The sequence below is a fragment of the Coturnix japonica genome, chromosome 1 (genome assembly GCF_054131305.1).
Source record: "Coturnix japonica strain WE chromosome 1, WE-NBRP24, whole genome shotgun sequence".
Classification (NCBI taxonomy): Eukaryota; Metazoa; Chordata; class Aves; order Galliformes; family Phasianidae; genus Coturnix; species Coturnix japonica.
The window spans coordinates 27,123,548-27,144,883 of NC_140663.1; the positions used below are offsets into that span (position 1 = coordinate 27,123,548).

The 21,336-nt window shown below is 38.6% G+C and overlaps 1 protein-coding gene across 8 annotated transcripts in view; it reads left to right on the forward strand.

Annotated features, from left to right (window-relative positions):
• TMEM117 (transmembrane protein 117) overlaps positions 1–21,336 on the forward strand; it is a 188,464-nt gene that overhangs the window by 136,005 nt on the left and 31,123 nt on the right. For 7 of the 8 annotated variants that reach the window (XM_015854821.3, XM_032443208.2, XM_015854812.3 and 4 more), the window contains one exon: positions 15,036–15,195. In XM_015854821.3, the coding sequence (XP_015710307.1) occupies positions 15,036–15,195 (160 nt within the window). Of the gene's footprint in view, positions 1–15,035; positions 15,196–16,888; positions 16,986–21,336 lie in introns of those variants that run through there. The other variant, XM_085514030.1, reaches the window with a different exon arrangement.

Here is a 21,336-nt window from a genome sequence, read left to right on the forward strand (position 1 = left end):
ATTTAGGCTCCTACTTTAGATACAAGGTCAAGTGGTACTTCAATGAAAACACCTCATAAGGTCATTCTCTGTACCATGTGAAATTATCACTTACTTGATCTCTCCATCCTGTTACCCCCATCTTAAAATGCTAGCTATGCCAGTGGTGCAGCAGCTTGCACAGGCAGAGTATGCAGGGGTGACACAAGGCAGACCACTGCCAAGAATGTGCCACAGCTTGAAAAGAGCATGGTCTGTTTTCCACAACTGCTCCTTCACATGGACAGAAGTGATACAGTAATCTGGAGTATGGGTAGATTCAAGGAGGAATATAAAGCCCTATAACCAGAGAAAAATACTGGTGCTCAAGTTATCTTCTTTTCAGTTTTTCCAGTTAGAAGAAAGAGGGAAGCCAGAAAAGGACAGGTCATAGAAAGTTATCCTCCACATCTATTCTACCCTGATGCAGCCACATATGTAGTAAAGTGTTTGGTTCTGAGCATTAAGAATTGGTTTTGGCATCAAATGTTACTTTACTGTGAAATAACCTAACAATTAAAGGAGTATTTCAGTTTGCTACATCATATTATTTTTTTTTCGGTGCTGTATGTACTAAAACAATCATTAACCAATCTTGGGTTACAAAAGTACAGGCTTAAAAAATATTTTCTCTCTAATAAAATACAATAATGGAAGTAAGAAGCTCTTGGCAATATTACGTACTCATTTCAGTTTTGAAGAGCTGATGGGGCAAAGCTGTTCTGTTCAAAACTGATGGTATGATCCACTGTGGATCACGTGAATCTGTCCACAGAGCCATGGTCTGTTCTTTTATCATCTTTATATAAGAGAGGTGAGGACATTTGTCCACATAGTTTGAAGCACTGTGACTTACCAAGTAACAGAATGCTCTTTTGTTGCTGTTGTTAACAGGTAATCTGTATACTGTCCTTGAATTCTGCCTTGTTACCAAAAAGTCTTTATATTCTCAGTTCTTTCTGTTTGAGTAAATCGATAGCTTTGCTCATGTCATTCATTATAGATCCAAATATCATACCTTTTGAACAAATTTGATGCTAATGTAATTCCAGAATTACACTCGTTTTGTCTCAGTATTAGGTTTATGCAAATCCAGGGAAAATATCTGCTAATTGGTAGAGAAAGTGGAAACAGCATTAACCATTGGAAGGATTGTTAAGATTTGTTCTATGACACAGCATTTTCTCATGAACTTATGAGCTATAAAAGATTAAATGCTGAATGCAGCCATGGGCATTTTGTTTTGAGGGATGCTGCATGCAGACGTTTTATGATGTGGTTTATAGCATGATTGGTTACCCTGTTTCTGTATAATCCATTTCGGAAGCAACCTTTAAATGTCAAATTGTATTTGCATATAAAAGCAGTCATCTGTTGTAGCGTTTATGGACATTATACAAACACAAAATGACAGCTGGTCTCATACAATATTTCATACTATTTGAAGGGTTTTAAGTGTAAAGTCCGTTCCTCCCTAAATCCAGTACTTTCAACTTAGTGAAGGTAGCCTCTGCCTCAGATGTATTCCTCCTTTGTTGTCTTCTTGTTTGTTTTTGTTTGTTTTTGATGTACAGCAATGGTGTGCAGACTCTGTGATAGATTGCAAGAGATGACTGACTATAAATCACATTCATCTTTCAAGGCCTCCTACCAAGAGATGGCAGCTATCGTTAAGGCTCCCAAGGAAGAACATAAAGCCAAAAAACTGAGTGAAGAATTGGCCAGATTAATTTAATGTCTTGTCTGCACTGTGACTAGACAATCAAAGTTAACTTTGTTTTGATTAACAAAGTTGACCCAAAAGACTTATGAAAGCTTTCTAGGAGACTATATCCAGTCCTTAGTTTTATAGCTGTTGTGGAATGGATGTAGGCATTTTCACTGCAGATGTCCAAAAATTTGACTCATCCTAGACTCTCCAGTTGTTGTTAATCAAAGGAGCCATATCTTTCCAAGTACCGATTTGTTTCAAATTCTTATCAACAATATGTAGGTTCTGTTTTTTGAGGGAGAGTGTGACACTCTAAACTACAGACATTCTGAAAGTTCTCTTTGCTGTGCTGTTTTGAGCTCAACATGACCGTGAAGGCAAAGTAAAAGTCAATGAAGTTCATACTGTATGTGGGTCTTTGGAAGGTGGGTGAATACCTAATCTGACCTGTATGTGGCCCCTTGTTCTAAAAGCTCACCTTTCTCTTATACAAGGGGAAAGGGCTATTCCCTCTCTCCCTCTCCCCATTCTAGCTTGACTGCAGTGAAAGAACTGCCTTGTTAGAACAGTGTGAGAGTTGGGATGTTGATTCACTTTTTTAATACTTTTTGCAATTAATTGTAACCCTAATGAAGATGGACACTAACAGAAAAGCATGGGAGAAGAAACAAGTGCAATTCTAAGAGAGGAAAAAAAAAAAGAAAACTGATGCTTTTTTCCACTTGCTGGCAACCCATTTTGTCTGAACTCTGCAGTGTCATCTGGCATCGAATTGTGCCCCTGCCTTAGTTTATGCTAAGGTATCCACAGCTATTTGCGTATGTTCTAGATGACCAAAACATCATCACATCTTAGCATCAAAGAGGACGTATTATGGATTACAGAATGCATTGAAATTCATGCAGGGCATTAACTAAAAGTTAAAGGTAGGAGGTCTGGTTGTTGGTTATTCTTAACTACAATTACAGGGGATGAATCTGGCAAATTCAGAGCATGAGGTGTTGAAGAGACTGACTGAGGCTGAAAAGCAAAGGGTGACGTTACTTGAAGAGGAGAAGGACCTTTACTTACACTTCAAGAATCCTGCAGCAGAACTGTTTGAGAAGACTGAAACATTCAGAAATGCACCACTTTTGATTAAAATTTAATTGAGAAAAGTTTCTCATCTGTGGGAGGGAATTTCTGATCAAAACTGGTGAGATCCACTCTCTTTGGAATAGCCAATAGCATGGTAATCAAATCCATAGGGACGAGTGTTCATCTGGACCTCTGCACTTTTCAATGGCAAGGATACAGTGGGGTGAAGAAGGCTTTGTTTTGGTTTACTGGAGCTTGCTAGAGTTCTCTAAATATTGTTATTTCCTCCAGAAGTTATTGAAATTAGTGAAGGATTAGCTCACTGACAAGTTTCTTTGTGAAGGGGATATTGCCATTTCCTGGCACAGTCAAAGTTTAACCAAGCAGCATTTCACACCTGCAAAGAGAAAACAATGAAATCCAAAGCTCAGCTCCTGTTGATGCGGATCACTGTAGTATCAGACAACAAAAAAGACTTCCTTAGGCATGTCAATAATAAGAAGAAATCTGCAAAAAACTGGTACTTGCTGATCATCTAACAAGTATGAGTGAGTAAAAGGCAGAATAATTCATGCCTTTTTTGACTTGGCTTTTGATATTAATGCCCTGTGTTGGAATGTTCATGCCTTTCTTGAACTATAAGGCCCAGAACTGGACACAGTCACCGATGCTGAGCAGAGGGGAAGTATCACCTCTCTTGAACTATTGGTGATACTTGGCAACCAAAACCAGTAGCGTTCTTGACAGTAAGGGCACATTTCTGATTCATGCTCAAGGAGGTGTTTACCACGACTCCCAGGCTGTTTTCTGTTTACTGATGTCTTTTTGTGCTGTATGCAGTATTCTGGATGTGATCTAAAAAGTATTGAGTAAAAACACATCATTATTTCCCTTGATCCACTGGCCATGCTCCTGTTATTACCATTTTGGACACTGTTGGGATCTCTAGTACTAGTGCACACAGCCAGATCTTGTACAGCTTGCTGTCTACTAAACCTTTTTTCCCACTGAATGAGATGTATACTTTCTGAAAGATTACTTTTGCATGAAAATACATTACCCAAGATGTAAGATTACAACAAAAAGCTGTAATTTTTCTTGTTTGTATACTTTGGAGTTGTTTTGGAAATACATTTAATCATAATGTAATCAACTTGTTAGATGAAAGAGCCTGCATTTGTTCAAAATGCTTTGGGGGAAAAAAAAAGGCACAACACATTGAAGAGTGGTTCAGAACAGTTGGATTTTATTTTGAAATGTTTTACACAAGTTTAACTGTAAAAGAAGACACTATGTTGTGAAGTTACATCTCAGAGATATCATGATGTATGAAACCTAAAATAATGACAAATTTCTTATTCTCTCATACTGCTGTATAGTTAAAGCATACAACTAATCAAATCCAGAACACAGAGAGCTATTAAACTATTATGATTAGCTTCATCTAAATTTATCTGTGGGTTTGTTGTTTTTTTTAATTTTAAATATGAATATAACATTGTATGAAAATTGTTGAGAATATGAATGTGTACCTTACAGCTCATCCATCTGCTCTTATCAAAGTGTTTTTTTAAGAGCAGTGATAAAACAGTTGGAGAAAGGCAATGTATCTTTAAGTTATACATAGAAAAGTCTGATTCTGTTTACATCCTTAGTATTTTGTAACTTATAATCACAAAGGAAGCAGGAGAGTTTGTGATTTTTTATTTATTTTTTTTTTTTCCCAATAAACTGCAGGGATAATTTTAACACTAAGACATAAGGATGCTATGCAAAGTCATTTCAATTTTCTAAAATGTTTTCTTTTTAAAGCCAAGTGCCCCCCGCCCCCAAACTACCTTTTTACTTCTGTTTTTCATTTGACGGTTTCTAAATAGAATCTCTTAGAATATATGTTTTGACAATTCCTAAATAAATTGTATTTGTTCTTTGTTTCAAGCAAACTTTCCCCTATTTTCTTGGGGAGAAAAAATGCAGTGTCTTAATAATTGCTGTCAACATATCAGCTACTACTACAGCCAGCAAAGTTCTGACCAGTGCAGGCAAGGGACATTCACACTGCCCCAAGTAGAAACTTATTTTCTCATGAATGGTTTTCTGGGCTTCACAGACTGAACAAAGAGGGGATTTGGCTACTTAAACAAAGGCATCGACTACAATTTGAAATACTTTAGTATATCAAAAAAGATACATAGGCCAGGCAGGTGTGGTGCAGGACTTCTACTACAAGGTCAAGCAGGTGCCCCATATCACTCCAGACATGTATTTGTAGGCCAATGAATTTCACACTAGATCTGTGTTGACTGTAATGACAGATTAGGTGTTAGCTCACATGTAAATTTCTGACTGAATCCAAGCTGCTTATAAAATGTCTTATTTGTACTGAACTAAACATATGTAGAAGTTATGTCTATTAAAAAAAAAAAAAAAGTGTTCATACACATAGCTGAAATGTAGCAGAGTTCACTGTTGGGTGAGGAAAAAAATCAGTAATATAAATGCAGGAAATAATGAGTTTATAATATCCCAAAGTACACATAGCTGACCTGATTGAGTGTGGTCTATTTTGATCAACACAAAAGTTTTGTTAATTATATAATAAAATTTGAATAAGATAATTCTGTGTTTACGAATTAATCATATAATCAGAGAACAGTCTGAGTCAAAAGGCAGCTTTAAAGCTCACCTAGTTCTGACTTCTCTGACTTTGTCAAGGATACCTTCTACTACACTCCACTGGGCAGCCTGTTCCAATGCCTCTCCATCCTCATCGTGAAAGATTTCTTCTTCACATCTAATCTACATCTTACCTTATTTCAGTTTAAAACTGTTACCCTTTAACCTTGTTACAGGCCTTATTAAAACATCTCTCTTTGTTATGCCTGCTTATGCATTGAAATACCACGACAGTTTCCTCTGAGCCTTTTCTTCACTAGGCTGGAGAACTCTGAGTATTTCAGTTATTTCAGCTTCCTCATCAGTTTTGTAGCCCTCCTCCGGACCGTCTCAAATGAGCCTGTATTTTTCTTAACGGGGGATGTTAGAGTTGGATGAATAAAGAATATAATAATCTTATTCATTAAATAATGTCAGTTCATTTATCTTTATAGCTTATCTGAGTTGTGTTGTAGCACTTGAATCTTCAACATCCTTTGAAAGTCGGTTTTTCTTAAACTGACTATCTGTAAGTCCAAATACCCCAGAGCATTGTAAGGCTTAAAAATGTAACAGAAGAAAGACATAAGGAGGTGGTGGAGTCACTGACCTTAGAGGTGTTCAGCAAGTCTTTAGACATTGTGTTGAGGGACATAGCTTAGTGAGAACTATTGGTCATAGGTGAACGGTTGGAGTGGATAATCTTGTAGGTCTTTTCCAACCTTGGTGATTCTATGATTCCATTAAAGCAGGTCTCTTACACATTCAATTAGGGTGTGGGAAGAACCCTTTTCCTTATGTAGAATTGTGCGGATTTTTAAATTTTTTTCCCAAAATGCATTCCACTGGAATTAAGCAATTAACTTCTAACTTTGGAAGATGAGAGCGAACTGGAGTGCCATAGATACAACTCATGTGAATCCTATACTGCCTTGTGTATGATAGGTATTGACTGAAAATATTTTTACAAGCAAGACCATGGAACTCCATAACCTGTTTTTCTTTTTCTATGTCGCAGATAGGAAACGGCATTTGAGACCTAAGGCTTATGTCTGATGAATTTAATTTAAATGAGCTGGTGTTTGAAATAGATAACACTTTCATTTTAGTAAATTAATTATGTGGCAAAAGGAAATTCAAAGATGCTTCTACCTATAATAAAAAATGATGCTCTCTAGAATTCTAATATTTTGCCATGTGATTACATTGCCTAATCTTATTCACTTTGTTACATGAAACATAGTAAAGTGCTTTCTCTGTACATTAACATAAATGTAATTTCAGACTTTATAAGACTTTATACAAATCTTTGTACAAAAATCCCAAGTAGATCTGGAATCATATTGATGCACTGTAATAAATTCACAGCTGTCACAGTCTAAGCATGGAAGCAAAGGAAGATTTGCTGGAGAGGAATAGCTTTTCTTTGCCAAATGGATATAATTGGAAAAAATGAGCTAGCACTTCTTACATTCATAAAGATGTTTTTTTTATTTTTCAAAGTATAATGAATATTTAAAATGCAGAATAAATAGTTTCACTTGTGTCTTGTACGAAGACTTCTTTATTCTCTGTGTGGGCCAGTTTCTTCTGCTCACCAGGCAGAACAACGACAAGCATAGACTAGCAGACTTTAGTGGGAATACAAGGTTCTCAAAATGCACAATGTTTACTATTATTAAGCATTATGAGCCAGTTCCAATATAAGCTTCCCTTTGTTATTCCCTATTCAAGGTAGCTAGAAAATATTTCAGAATTGACAATTTCAGAATTGACAATTCAGAACTCCTAGATACTGCCAAATGCTGAGTTACTTATCCATTACTCCCTGCTGTAGGACAGAAATAAGAAATATTCCATTGTGATTTAAATAATAATAATTTTTAAAAAACAGTACAATTCAATGTTTTTTATTAAAAAACATTTTCTTCTAATTGGTATTTAACTTCAGGTGAATACATCTTTTTGATGGTAATGTACTATCTTCCTCTTATTTATGCCTGTATGTCATGCCATGAGGTTTATCAAGCTCTGAAATCTGATGGTATTATTACTCCATGTCTCTCCCACACATTTGTCTCTTGAAGTAGGACTATCTGGAGGGTATATGGAGATCTGAGCTGAAGCCAATGGGATGAGGTTCAACAAGACCAAATGCCAGGTCCTGCACTTTGGCTACAACAACCTCGGGTGATGCTACAGGCTTGGGACAGAGTGGCTGGAAGACTGTGTAGAGGGAATGGACCTGGGGGAATTGATTGATGCTTGGCTGAACATGAGCCAACAGTGTGCCCAGGTGGCCAAGAAGGCCAAAGGCATCCTGGCTTGCATCAGAAACAGTGTTGCCAGCAGGAACAGAGAGGTGATTATCCCCTGTAGTCAGCTCTGGTGAGGCTGCATCTCGAGTACTGTGTTCAGTTTTGGGCCCCTCACTGCAAGAAAGACATTGAGGCCTTGGAACGTGTTCAGAGGAGGGCTACAAAGCTGGTGAGGGGTCTGGAGCACAGGCCATATGAGGAGAGGCTGAAGGAGCTGGGAATGTTCAGCCTGGAGAAGAGGAGGCTCGGGGGAGACCTTATTGCTCTCTATAACTTCCTGAAGGGAGGCTGTAGTGAGCTGAGGGTTGGCCTCTTCTCTCGTGTCATTAGTGATAGGACCAGAGGGAATGGTTTCAAGCTATGGCAGGGGAGATTCAGGCTGGACATTAGGAGGCATTACTTCTCAGAAAGGGTAGTCAGGCACTGGAATGGACTGCCCAGGGAGGTGGTGGAGTCACCGACCCTGGGGATGTTCAAGGAACAATTGGATGTTGTGTTAAGGGACATGGTTTAGTGGGAGCTATTGGTTATAGGTGAACAGTTGGACTGGATGATCTTTTAGGTCTTTTCCAACCTTGGTGATTCTGTGATTCTATGATCTCTCTGGAATCTCTCCTAGTGGGTTGCAGTAGTGGATGGAGGTGCACTCAGTTCAGCCCACGAGACACACTCACACTGTCTGTCTCTCAGCACCGTTTCCCTTCATGACAATGCACCACACTGCTGTGCTGCTGGTGGGTGCAAGCAGAGCTCCCAGCCCAGTGCTCTCTCTCCTGTTAGAGCTCTGTCCCACTCAGGGCAGGAGAGTAGAGACTAGCTGGAGTCTCAAATCTGTGTCGCTCCAGGGAACCCAGATGCCTTTCACAAGCACAGCATCTGTCCCTTGCAATTGCTTAATTGCAGAAGTGGTGCTGACACTAAGTAACAGGCAGACAAAATATTTTATTTTAAACAGGTTTAGAGTTGCTATTTTTGACAGATTTAATAACAGAACCCTTCCTAATTAAAACAAGTGAAATAAAAAGTGTTGGCATTTGCATATGAACATCTGCAGTAGCATTGTTCTTTATCGTTATTGTACACTGTGGGACAGTATGTTTGGCCAGTGCTGATTCTCAGATTAAGAATTATGGGAAGTATTTAACTTGATGGATGATCTCGCTTTCCTGAGGACTGGAAAACACTCTTAAATATCAAGAGCAGTAAAATTTGTTCTTCCTTTCCTGTATCCATTCTCACAGGGTGCTTTTAACTATTTTGTCAGATTCGTGAAAAATTGACGTTATAAACGACCACAACAGAAAACATAAATAACAATTTATTAAACATTGATTAGAATTGCTTTTCTGTTTCCTACATGCCATCTAAAGCTGCAAGTTTTGACAAATAGTGGCTAACTGCTTGGTGGTTCTATTTAGTGTGTAAATATACTCAGAATATATGCCTGTTAGTTTCTTTATTTAGTAAGCCCATGCATGAATTATATATTGTCTTGATTACATGCTCTCATTTCTTTAATGAACAATAATAGAAATACAGAATTTAAGGTTTAATTTTTTCATTAATGTCTCCTTCTGTCTCGAATGTACATAGTACTAAGCAATATCTGGAATTCTTCCTAGCTGTGTTTAGCAATTTCTAAATAACCCAGCTTAGTGGAAATTATGGGTCAAAGTGTGATGAAAAGTTCTCACAATACAATGTCATATAAATCTAAGAGCTACTTTTGACTCAACACAGGTGTGTGGTTTTTTTCTGGAGAAGGTATGGTCAAAGGGCAAGGTATTGCTTTTTGCCTCTTGGAAAAGACAAAATGAAGAAGAGGAAAATGGTCAGAGTTTGCCTTTCATCTCTTCAGTCAGTCCTAGCAGAATTCTTGCTATCTGATCATCAAAGCTACAGCTTCATAAAAGATTTGGCAGAGGGTCATGCAAGACAGAAGAAAATTCTAAGTAGCTCCAACAAAGAGCAGCACAAAGTTGCTAGTAGATTGAAGGTAGTGTTATCTTCCCCTTGTGTATGGTTGGGCAAAGAACTGTATTTGATAGTTGAACAGTGAAAAGCTTTCCTTTCATTGTGTGACAGTTTGAGAAATGAGGTTCTGACATGGGCCAGAACTTGTTTTAGTGGTACACTTTGTCCTGTTGCTTTTGACATGAAGAATGGGAGGTTCAGATTGGAAGCAGTTCTTGTTCCCAACATTAAAGTTTTCTGCAAGCATATATATATATATATATATATTTCTTAGCTTGTCTTCATATTCCTATATGCAAATTCTGTTTTGTTAAGTTTTCAACTTAGTACAGAAAAATAGCACAGGCAGGAAGCTTGTTATGTTCCCTTAAGATGTGGCTGAATATAAGTCAGTGGTGCTTCTGGCATAGCCCTGGAGGGAACATGCTGTGGACCTAGAATTCCTGATGTGGAATTTGATGGTGTCCTCAGGCAGTCAGGACCTAAGATGACCACAGCACCCTGTATCTTCTCTCAGGCAAGAAATAGGAATATCAATAAGTTCATGCTTTGCATATTGATCTAATGAAGTAATCACAGCCAAGCCAGCCTTCCAGTTTGAACTACCTTTGCCTTGGCCCTTAATGTTACTGAGTGAAAACAGTCACTTGGCATGGACAGTTTATAGATATTGTTGGGGAACCCTTTTACCAGTAAGGTTGGTGGCAGTGCTATTATTTTGGAATTCAAATAAAACTAAATGATGTGCCCACTCCTCTTCTGAGAAAAACCCAGAATTTCTTAGGTTTGCATCAACGCTGGATACCAGTTGCAGTAGATTGCAAAGCACTTGTGTTCTCTTCCTCTCCCTTTGTGACTGTCTCCCACAGCTCTTCCTTCAGAACATACTTTAGTGTTTTGGAGTCCATCTGCTGCTCTGGCAAATGGTTCTCTTTCAAGAACTTCTAAGGCATGGGATGGACCAGTGGCATTTCAGATGCCAGACTGCAGTTGCCAATATGACAGGCAATTGGCATTCTGAACTGCACAGTCTTAGCTGCTATGTTCCCAGACACATTCTTTGAAGAGAAGTTCCCAAAGTGCTAGATTCTTATGGGAGAAGGTCTTTATTTCCTGCTAGTTATGGATCTTCTTTTTTTTTTTTTTATTTATCTGAATGCAGTTATGTATTTAGACTGAATGAATCCATTGCAGATTCCAGGAATAAAAAGGCTCGTTTTTTTCTCCACAACTAAGTCTCGGCTCATCCCATTCACATTTCATAAGCTTACTGTGGAGTGGGTGCAGAATAAACAGAGAAGAGTTATGGACTAGTCTTCCGGAGTGAAGCTTTATTCCGAGATAACTCATTAACACAGTTACATCTAGGAGACAATATGACAACTCCTGCTCCTGATATCCTGGAAAGCTGAGTATCACATGTTATCCCTACTATTCAGAAGTGGAAACAAGCCAGCCCTGCCAGAAAGAAATGGGAAACATCATTACTTTTGACACTATTTAATGATACGGTCCATGAAGTAGACCAGAGAGTAGGAATGGAAACATCTACTGGAGAAAGATACTGGCAATGGATCTTGACAAGAAAATTTAGATTCTCACAGAGGATGGCTTACTCACGATACTGGGTTTTGAGTGTTTTTCTTTCTTTGATTAAACATTTTGGATTTCTGATATCCTGAGGAGAGCTTTATATGTGATTTTTTAAAAAGTAGGAGTTGTTTAAGAGAAAGGTACAGCATTTTCAGCCTGAGAGGCTAAAACAGGTGGATAACATTCGTGGTGGCCCTTGCATCTTGGGCACTGTTGTCCATTTATGGATGCGCACAGTGAAACAAAGCACACTGCTTTCAGTGAAGATCTGTTAGCAGAGTTCCTTCTTTAGCATAAGCTGTGAAGTGAACTGCATGCCAGCCTAATGTGCACAGGGTTTATGAAGTTTGTCTCTAGTTGAACACATGAAGTCTGTCACCTCATAAAGAAGCCCAGTGCATGCTCCATGAGCACACTGTGAAATTTACAGACAGAGCAGAAAAATATATATATATGGTCTGATATTTTCCTGAGGCAGAATAGAATATGCATGACTGCCTTCAGTGAAGATTTGGCCCTTGCAAGGTGCTGGCAAACAAGGGCCAGCAGTATGGATTTAGTGTGATATGTGTGATTTGATTTGACAAATTCAAGATAAATCTCTGTCTTAGCTACCAAAGATTGTGGAGATATGAGTTTAAAAAAACTGCCTGCTATTAAGAGGTGCCTGACAGTAAAAAGTTCCTGTCTTCAACCTTTCCTTCAGTTCTGTGTAGAACTGAACATTTTAGATTGTTACTAAAAGTGGTAATTGTAGTTCTGACTTTTCTGGATCTACCTAATAATTTTTACTTCCCAGTATGTAGTTGATTTGGACAGTGGTTGTTTTATTTTGTTGTTGTTTCAGGCTGTTTTGTTGTTCATTTTTATTCTTCAGAGCACCCTCGTATCTTGGAGAGTAAGGGCTTTGCTGTAAAATCTGTGCTACCACATCTGATTAAGTGACCAGGGCACACAGTGATTCAATCCAGCGAATTAGACTTAGAAGTGAAAAATGACAGGGCATTTCATCTGTGATAAGGATGAAGAAGCTGCACTAATGCCTGTTAGAGAGGAGTCATCTCTCTCTTGCCTTTCTCTTCATAGCCCTTCTAAAAGCAGAAGATGGAGGAGTCCCCCCAGCAGTGCTGTGGATAATGTGACGATGTAGCTCTTTCTCAGTAATGTACACTGCAAAGTATAGGACAAACTTCGCTGGCCTAAATATTGTGGAGTAGTTCACGTTTGTGTCATCTGATACAGGTCAGGTTAGTCTAAATCCTAAGCTTCTCTTAGTCCCCACAACACTAGGGCAATGCTGTACTTTCACAAGAAATGGGGTGAACTCTAATCCAGACAAACTCATTTTGTAATAGCTCCCAAAACATGTGTTGAATATTTTGTTGTTCCAGTATCATAGGTCAAAAATACAACTGAGCGCTAATGCAACCATTTCAAATGTCTCTTTCTAACCATACTTATCGGTCTCACATTTTCTTATTTTATTAGCTGCCCATTTTATGCTCCCTTCCCTCCCTGTTTGACATTTCTGAATGAGTTATGAAGTGATTTTTTAAGTGTATATGCATTTCCTCAAGGAAATCAGGGTGTTAGCACATACACTGGTCTTTGCATGCATGCTGGTGAAGCATGCATAAAAATGTCTTCCTTTGCTTGCATACAAGCCGAAGTCTGACCTTATATGCTTTGCACGCTGGCTCCAAAATGCAAATGCATAATTTAAGAGGTCTGAAGCAGAATAGCATTGAGCATAACTTCTGGGTACATGGTTCCTGTAGCAAACTGTGCAGCTTTCAACTAAAATAGCAAAGCACTGGGAGACATGAGTTCTGCAAAATGAGGATAAGGAAAGTCATTGCATCCAGCAGCCAGAGCAGCCTCCACCTGGCAGTAGAGAAGTGCTGAGGTCTGTGCTTTTCCTGGAGAGGTCCCTTCTCATCTCAAGTGGGAACATTTACAGCCACATGTGCCAAAGTGGAATCTGTAGGAGTCTGTCAGCTTCAGTACTCACAGGTGAGACAGCAGCAAGGCAAATGGTTTGGAAATAAGCAAGCTTGAGTATTGCTGAGGTCTAATTAAGTATATTTCATTCCTTTTTTTTTTTTTTTTTTTTTTTTTTCTCTGGCTCAGGTGCTGATAATGTGCTTAGGGGATACTGTTATAGTGCCAACCACATTGTTGAATATGACTGAATTTATTTATTAAGAATGAAAACAAATGTGCAAATGTAAAGGTAGAAGCAGCAAGTCCTTTTGTGTCTCATTATATTGTGGAAGAAATGGCCCATTGTACCACAGAAGAACTGTTCATGAGTACGAATGTGTACATGACTGCCTATGTGCTTATTTGTGCCATAAAGACACAGCCAAGACTGATGTATAAAAATGAATGTTTGCAGACTGGTAGTCTGTGACTTCTGCTATAAGTACTTGCCCTGATTAGAAGTGTCATAGGAAATATTCTTTACAGTTTTTACAGCCTTCAGTAGTTGAAGGAAATTAGACTCCATTGCTCTAGAACAAACTCATCACTGCCACAATAATTTAGCTCTGTGTATAGTTTCGGATGTTGGTATGCTTCTATTACAGTGTGGATTTTCTGGCAGCTCTTGCTAATGGGAGAAGCCTTGCTACCCATCAGTTTACTGGCATACTTCCCTGTTTTCATTGAACCAGGAATTAAATCAATTATCATTGCCATCTGAAAGGTGGTGAGGCACTGGCATAGCTGCCCAGGAAAGCTGTGGGTGCCTCATCCCCTGGGAGCATTCGAAGCCAGGTTAGATAGGGCCCCAGGCAGCCTTATCTGGTGAGTGGCAGCTCTGCCTATGGCAGAGTGGGTGGAACTGGATGGTCTTTAATGTCCTCTCCAACCCAAGCCATTGAAGGATTCTATCATTCTCTGAAAGATATCACCAAATCGATGTTGAAAGTGGGGCAGAACTATTTTGGGGGATATATTTGAAAGAATTTTATTTCAATAGTAAATCACAGAGTTGTATGAGGTACTCAGATGTGTCTTCTGGATTTCTCACATCATTCGTATGTGGACATTATTGCTTTTTTAAATTCACTCTTCATTGACTTCTCAGAAATTCTGAGTCAAAAAAATTGCACAAATGACATCGTAGGAGATACAGAGTGGCATCTTTCTCTACAACCCACAGAAAATGCTAAAGATTAATTTAGTGCAATGAAAATCTCTTTCATACAGACAGATGTTTTATATAAAATTCAGCCTTCACAGTTAATGTCCTGGGGCTCCTGCAACTGAGAAAATAATTTTCAAAGATTCTGATGTTCTTGTAGCCTTCCAAAATTGTTTATTTGAATTTGGTGTAGATTATTGTAGCCTTTGGTGTATTCTAGTAGTTCTCCTGTATTTTATTTAATCAATTAACATCATAAATAAAAAATATGGAATGAAGAACAGGAGTGATATATGCCAGCCTAATTTTGCAACATGCTCTGTACTAGTTAATAACTTTTTTTTTTTTTATTGAGGGAAGATCTGACTGCTTCCCTATTTTGAATTACATGATTTGTTTGGATACTTAGATTTCTTCAATGTCTTTTCATCAGTGGAAATGTGCTAATAAAGCAATGGTTGTCCACTAGAAGTAGATAAAATGGAATGCTGTATTTTCGTTACAATCATATTCTCTCTCAACTACTTTTTTTTCCCTGCAGGACGGTTCTATTTACACTGACCTCTGTAGTTGTGCTTGTCATCACTACTGACTGGATCAGCTGGGACAAGTTGAATCGTGGATTTCTGCCAAGTGATGAGGTCTCACGGGCATTCTTGGCTTCTTTCATCTTGGTGTTTGACCTTCTTATTGTCATGCAGGTATGTTTTCCTAATGTTCCATTCCAGCTGCCGAGGCTTCCTGTTTGCTGAGGCTCACTCTGTTTCCACTTGAGCACAAGGTGTTTTGCCAAGACTATGTAGAGAAAGGTGAATGTTTAGTTTGCCATCACTATTAGTGGAGGCATTGTGTAACATCATTCTCAGTGACTTTGCAAAAAGCCCATTGGTCTTTTATGGTAAAAACATTGCTGATATCTTTTCTTAGACTACCAAAAAGGAACGTTCCAAATTAGAGTGTTTTCTGAAAAAAAAAAAATAAAAATAAAAATAAAATAAAATAAAATAAAAGGAAAAAAAAAAAAAAAGACATCAGAAAAAGAAAGAGGAGGGAGAGATCCAGACAAATAATGAGTTTTGTATTTGTATTTCAAGCATTTACAATACTCAGTATAGTACATTATGGTGGCATTTTAATAGATGAAAATTAATATATCAACATTTATTTACTTCCTTTGATGGCAGGTACTTGTACGCCTTCTTAATAGTGAAGGTAGCAACGGAGGTAATTCCCTTTAGTTTCCACAATGTCTGCTCATTGGAATCTAGCTGTTAAGAGGGAGTCTGGATCACAAGTGTGTAGCCAGAAACTTTCTTTGTATGATGCCATACATTACCCTTTGATAATAGGTAGTTTGAGTCTTCTGTGAGAAACTCACCCAGTGCCCTGTGAAGAACAGTGTCATTTGGGCTGAGGCAAGGAAAAGGAATGTCAAAGCCTGAATGACTTTTGCTGTTAGTTCTAGACATGTTAGGCTGTAAAACTGAAGCTTAGCAAAGTATGTGAGAACTGATGAGTCCTTTCTCTCCAATATATTATTAACTAACTCTGCCAGGAAAGATCATTTCTGAGACAGTTAGCTCTCTTTAATGAGATATCTATTACTTGTGTAATTACCATAGAGGTGACACTGCTCTGGCACTCAGAATTTATCACTAGTGTACTAAAGCTGCATAATGTTGAATAGTTCAGTTTTATTTTCCAGTGTCCACCACTGTTCAGTGTTCACTGTTGTTCATGGTTAGGACAAGAAGGATAGGAAATGGAATTCTGTTTCAATTTCTAACTTTTTGGTGTTTTCATTTTTTGTTTTGTTCGCTCTTTCAAAAAGATTCAAGGGAATGTAAAATGAATGATTGTACTTCATAGGGCTGTAATGAAAACATGAATGAAAATGCATGATGCATCGAGCTGCACTGAACTTGATATTGTTTGCCAGGTAGAAAAACAGACCTGTTTTGATGTCAAATAATTATTGTCATCCTTTTGACTTTGAAAAATGGAGCTCCAGTACCTCAACCTTGGAGTTGTTAAATCCAGGGAATTTTATTTGAAACAGCCTGTCCTAAGTACTATTTCATGTTTTTGCAGCAACGAAGTGAGAATCTCCTCTTAATTGCATTTTTGACTGATGATAGTTTGATGGAGTTATTTATTTATTTAAAGTTATTTATTTGGCAAGTGAACTAAGTTTGGCATGTTTTATTTATAGAGTAGTTCATTGCTGTTCTACTACAAGAAAGTCAGATTTAGACAGCAAAAGCACTAAATCACAAGTAAAAATGATCAGGATCGTGATTCTTTGACTGAAGTGCCCTTTAGAATTAAACATTTCTAGAAATTCTTTTTTATTGTGTTATGAATTTAATGTTTATCTAAGACCCATGTATACAGCATGAAGAATTAAGAGACTGAAGTGCTCTGCCCTGAAGATCAAACTCTTTTCAATTAGACGTAAGTCAGACAGATGTGTGAAGAGGAGAACATGAACAGCTAAACTTATACGGACAGTTGTACATGAGCTATGCTTGAGGGTAGGTGCACTTTTTACCTTTGTTTTTCATCCTGCAACAAGCTCTGGCTGCCTCTCAGCCTCTCTGTCCTTTTAATGTGTAAAGACTCCTACAGTCCAAACGATAAATGGGATGTTCAGGGGACAAGTCAGGAGGCAAGCACAGATGAGATGTGGAGAAGAAGGCAGAGTCCTGTGACTGAAATGTAAATGTGAAAGTTATGACAGTAAAAATACTAGGTCAACCTGAGAAGATGAATCATGAGGGAGGCTGCAGGACTCCAGCATGACCACATTGGTAGTGAGGCTGGCTTATGGCTCAGACTGTGTTCCTGCTGCTTCCACTGATCTCACCAACACATGACTTCAAGGAGGAAATAAAAAAGGCACCTACCTGTTTTAGATGTCTGCTGTGTGTATATCTCCGCCTCATTTTAATCAGTGTCTTTTTAGAGTCAGTGGAGAAGTTGAAGTACAGTTGAAGTGCTTTTAAGCATACACAATAGACTGAGATGTCGTGTGCCCTACCAGTGCAAGTTTCCTCCTCTGAGAATAAACAGACCCAGTGTGGGGTTGTCAGAGAAACCATCCCTTCAGCCACGTGCAGAAGAGAGGCTGTGAGTGTGGCTTAGCATCAGTCCAGAGCCGCAGATCCACAAGGTCCTTCTCAGCTATTGTCACTCTGCTCATGTTTTATCAAGGGGACCCTTGATCTGGGTCAGTGGGCAGATGCACTGTGATGCAGTGCATCACTGGGGCAGCGCATCAGAGATAACTGACATTCTAGCGAGATGGAGAGGTCTTTATTCTAATCCTGCTTACGAGGACATTTTATCCAATGTAAATAATGAGACTGATTTTTAAAAATAGCTTGCACGCTTTCCCACAGAGAATTAACAGATCAACTTCAGTCCAATGCAGGTGAGCATCAATTAATTTTAAGGGATATGTTTGCTTGTCATAAGAAACAGCTTTATGAGCTTTTCATTTTTCCCAAGCGTGTTTAATTGCGCCTGCCCTGATCATTGAGATGCTGAGACACTGACATATGTGTGTTCCTGGCACCTATAGCATTCCCTGCTCTACATGGGCGTCATTCTGTTTTTAGCCTTAGTTTCAGACTGGGTGCAAGACCATGCGTAATAAAGCTGGATGTGTAATAATGCTATTATCGTGTACTAGAACTTTTACTATTTTAAGGAAATAAATTACATTTTTACACCCATATGCAATGGAAAAGCTGTGAACTTAATGAGTAAGTATGAAAAATGTGTCTGTAATCCCACATTCCAAATCAGAGCAAGCAGACAGCAGATTATGCAATAGGCTATGTGCTATTCTGTGTTATTTTCCTAATTATGTTCTCAATGAGTTTGCCAATGGGTGGGAGCCTGTGGTGCCTGGATTATTAAGACTCACGTGTCTGGCGCTGATGGATTGTTTCAGACCTTTTGTGTCTTCTGTGAGCAGGTTTTTCCAGACTTCTGGAAGACCATGGAGCTTTTCAGCATCTCTGTGGAGTTACACGTTGTGGCTGTAGCTACCTTGCTGAGCACTTTGCAAATCCTGTGGTATTAATTCTTCCTGTTCTTATGATTCACTGCAACTTTTTATCTGACAGCTCAATCAAATACAAAGTCAGAGTGGTCTAAAGTCTAGCTGAGAATTAGCCAGGCATTGCTTATGGCTAAGATTCTTTGAGAAATCTCTGTTGTATCCAAAGCCTAACTAGTGAAATAATCCCATTAATTCCAGGTGGGAATATGGTTGTAAACATTTTCCATCTGGATAACCTAAAAGAAGTTGAGGTCAAAGAGAGTTAGGTAATTAGCCACATTCTTTTATGAGTAGTGCTGCGTCTGCCTTTATGTAGGTGTTCGTGTATCAGCACATGGAAAAGATAATAACTGATTTTCAAATGCATTTTTCATAATATTTCTGAATTTTAATTACTGTATCATGTAACTGGAGATCACTCCTTGCTACTATAGTTGAAAACCCACATTTTTGTTGGTATCCTCCTGTCACTTCATTTTCTGCTGCACAATGTCCGATCTTCTGTCTTTGGAGGACTATTAGAAAGAGATTTAGAAGGTTAACAGATTGAGGAAAACCTGTCCTCAGGCTGTTTTTTTCTTCTTGTTCTTTGCATTTCCCTAAAAAATGTAGCTAATTTAGCTACTTCATGACATTCATTATGATTTACATATGTCTTTGTTTAACAGAAACTTTGGCAGCAAAATGGAACAGAATCTACTCTTTTTAAAATATGTGTAAAGGAGGTACAGTTCCATTTATTCTGTGTTGTCCTGGTTTTACACTAATGGACAAACAGTTTTGTTTGCAGTGTTGAGTGCAATGTGAGTCCGTTAAAAAACACCATCAACAACCAATAGCATCAAGTGCATTCAAGAATCTAAAATATTCTTGAAGTAAAAACACAGTATTGTCCACACAAAATGGGTAAAAATTTGACTTTTTGAGAGTTTTTATTTTCTTTGACAGTCTATTTAACTTTGCAAACCTACTTTTTCTATGACTTTTAGCTGAAATTTGATAGCATTAATTTAATTAATGCAAGCAAGAGTGGAGTACTGATTTGTACTTCTGCAGAATAGACAGGTATAGTAGCTTTCCTTCCAAGCAACCAAGCAATATATGACTTTGTGTTCACAGAGAAAGAGCAAAATAATTTGTCATTTTGTCAGAATAGATCCTTCCAGCTGCATATTTGGTGTAAACATTTCCTTGTTTCCTAACAAGCAGCAGCAAGAACTACCAACAAATAGTTTCTTCCTGAGGAAGGCACCAAATTCTGAATGAAGAGCTCAAAAAGATTGACCCTTTTGCCAGCCTGGCTTCCATGTGCTCTTTTCTCAACTTGCATGTTGTTTGATCAGATCTGGTTTCTGCAATTGTCCTTCTAAAAGCCTCCCAACCAGTGTGAACTTTTCTGAAGAGAATATTTGAATGTCAGGGTACATTCCTTCAAATCTGTGCTAGGTTTTGTAGCATTTGCAAACACAGGAATAAAATAAAAACCAAGACTCATAAGAAACATCTGTGTTGGTGAAGTTGCCAAGCAGCGTGCACGTCATCTCTGACACTCAGACCTTCTGCATGCAGGGGGTCATTATGTTTTATCTTCATTTACTGCTTGCCCTTTCAAGATGGGAATTCAGACAGAAGGGCAGGTGACCAGTGACAGGTGTTTCTGCAGAGCCAGGGTAGATGGAAATTCACCTTTGATAGAAATGACAGCAGATCCACTCCTCTTACTGGCATCCCTAGTTGTTGCCATATGGCTCTATTTCACAGCGAGGAGCCTGTTGCCACATACCTGGAACAGGTTTTTTTCCTGATATTATGTGGAGTGTTTCATTCTGCTTGTCACTAGCCAATTTTAGACATGTCTGTCAAGCAGCATAGAAAAATGGGTAGGTATTTTGATCAATCGTTGTGTTGAGCTAATGTGTTTGCTGATAAGCCCAGTGGTGAGGGATGGGTGTACAGTGCTCTACCTCTCATCAACTGCGGGGTCACTGGAACAAAAGAAGACAAGTTCAAGTGAGGTAACCAGCTTAACCCAGCTGGTAGCTGAGCATCACACAGTCGTTTTCTCACTCCTCTGCTTCCCAGTGGGATAGGGAAGAGAACTGAAAAAAAAAAACAAAACAACAAAGTAGAACTCGCAGGTCGAAATAAAACTATTTACTAAGATAGAGAAAAAGGAAAGGATAATAATTATGACAAATATATATATATACATATATATGCATTTAACAAGTGATGCACAAAGAATTGCTCACCACTCCCTGAGTGATGCCCTGCTAGCCCCCTGAGCAACAGAAGAGAGCCAGAGGAACTCACACCCTCTACAAAACTCCTTCCACTTTATGTCATACAGTATTCAATATCCCTTTGGCCAGTTTAAATCAGCTGCCCTGATTCTATTCCCTCTCAGCTCCTCGGGCCCTTCTCTGTGAATGGCCTTGGCTCTGTACATCACCTTTTTTTGGAGTTGTCAAGTTTTGCTCCTTTGGCTTTTGAACACAGAGCAGTAGCCCTCCTTCCTCCCATCAGATACCTGTTTCCTCCTATCTTTCTTATATGTTCTGTCTACAACTGATATCAAGGGTTATTTCCTGGCTATCATGCTCTGGCAGGGACAAGTTACTGTCATCCCAGTAATGCTCTACTTGACAGCTCAGAAGCAAACAGCAGAGAGCCCCAGAGAGAAAAGCCATCCCTTTCCTGGTAGGTATGTGAGTATGCACAGACTGAGAACAATCTGTGCATGCACTCTCCACCTTCCTTCTTCATGTTAGCA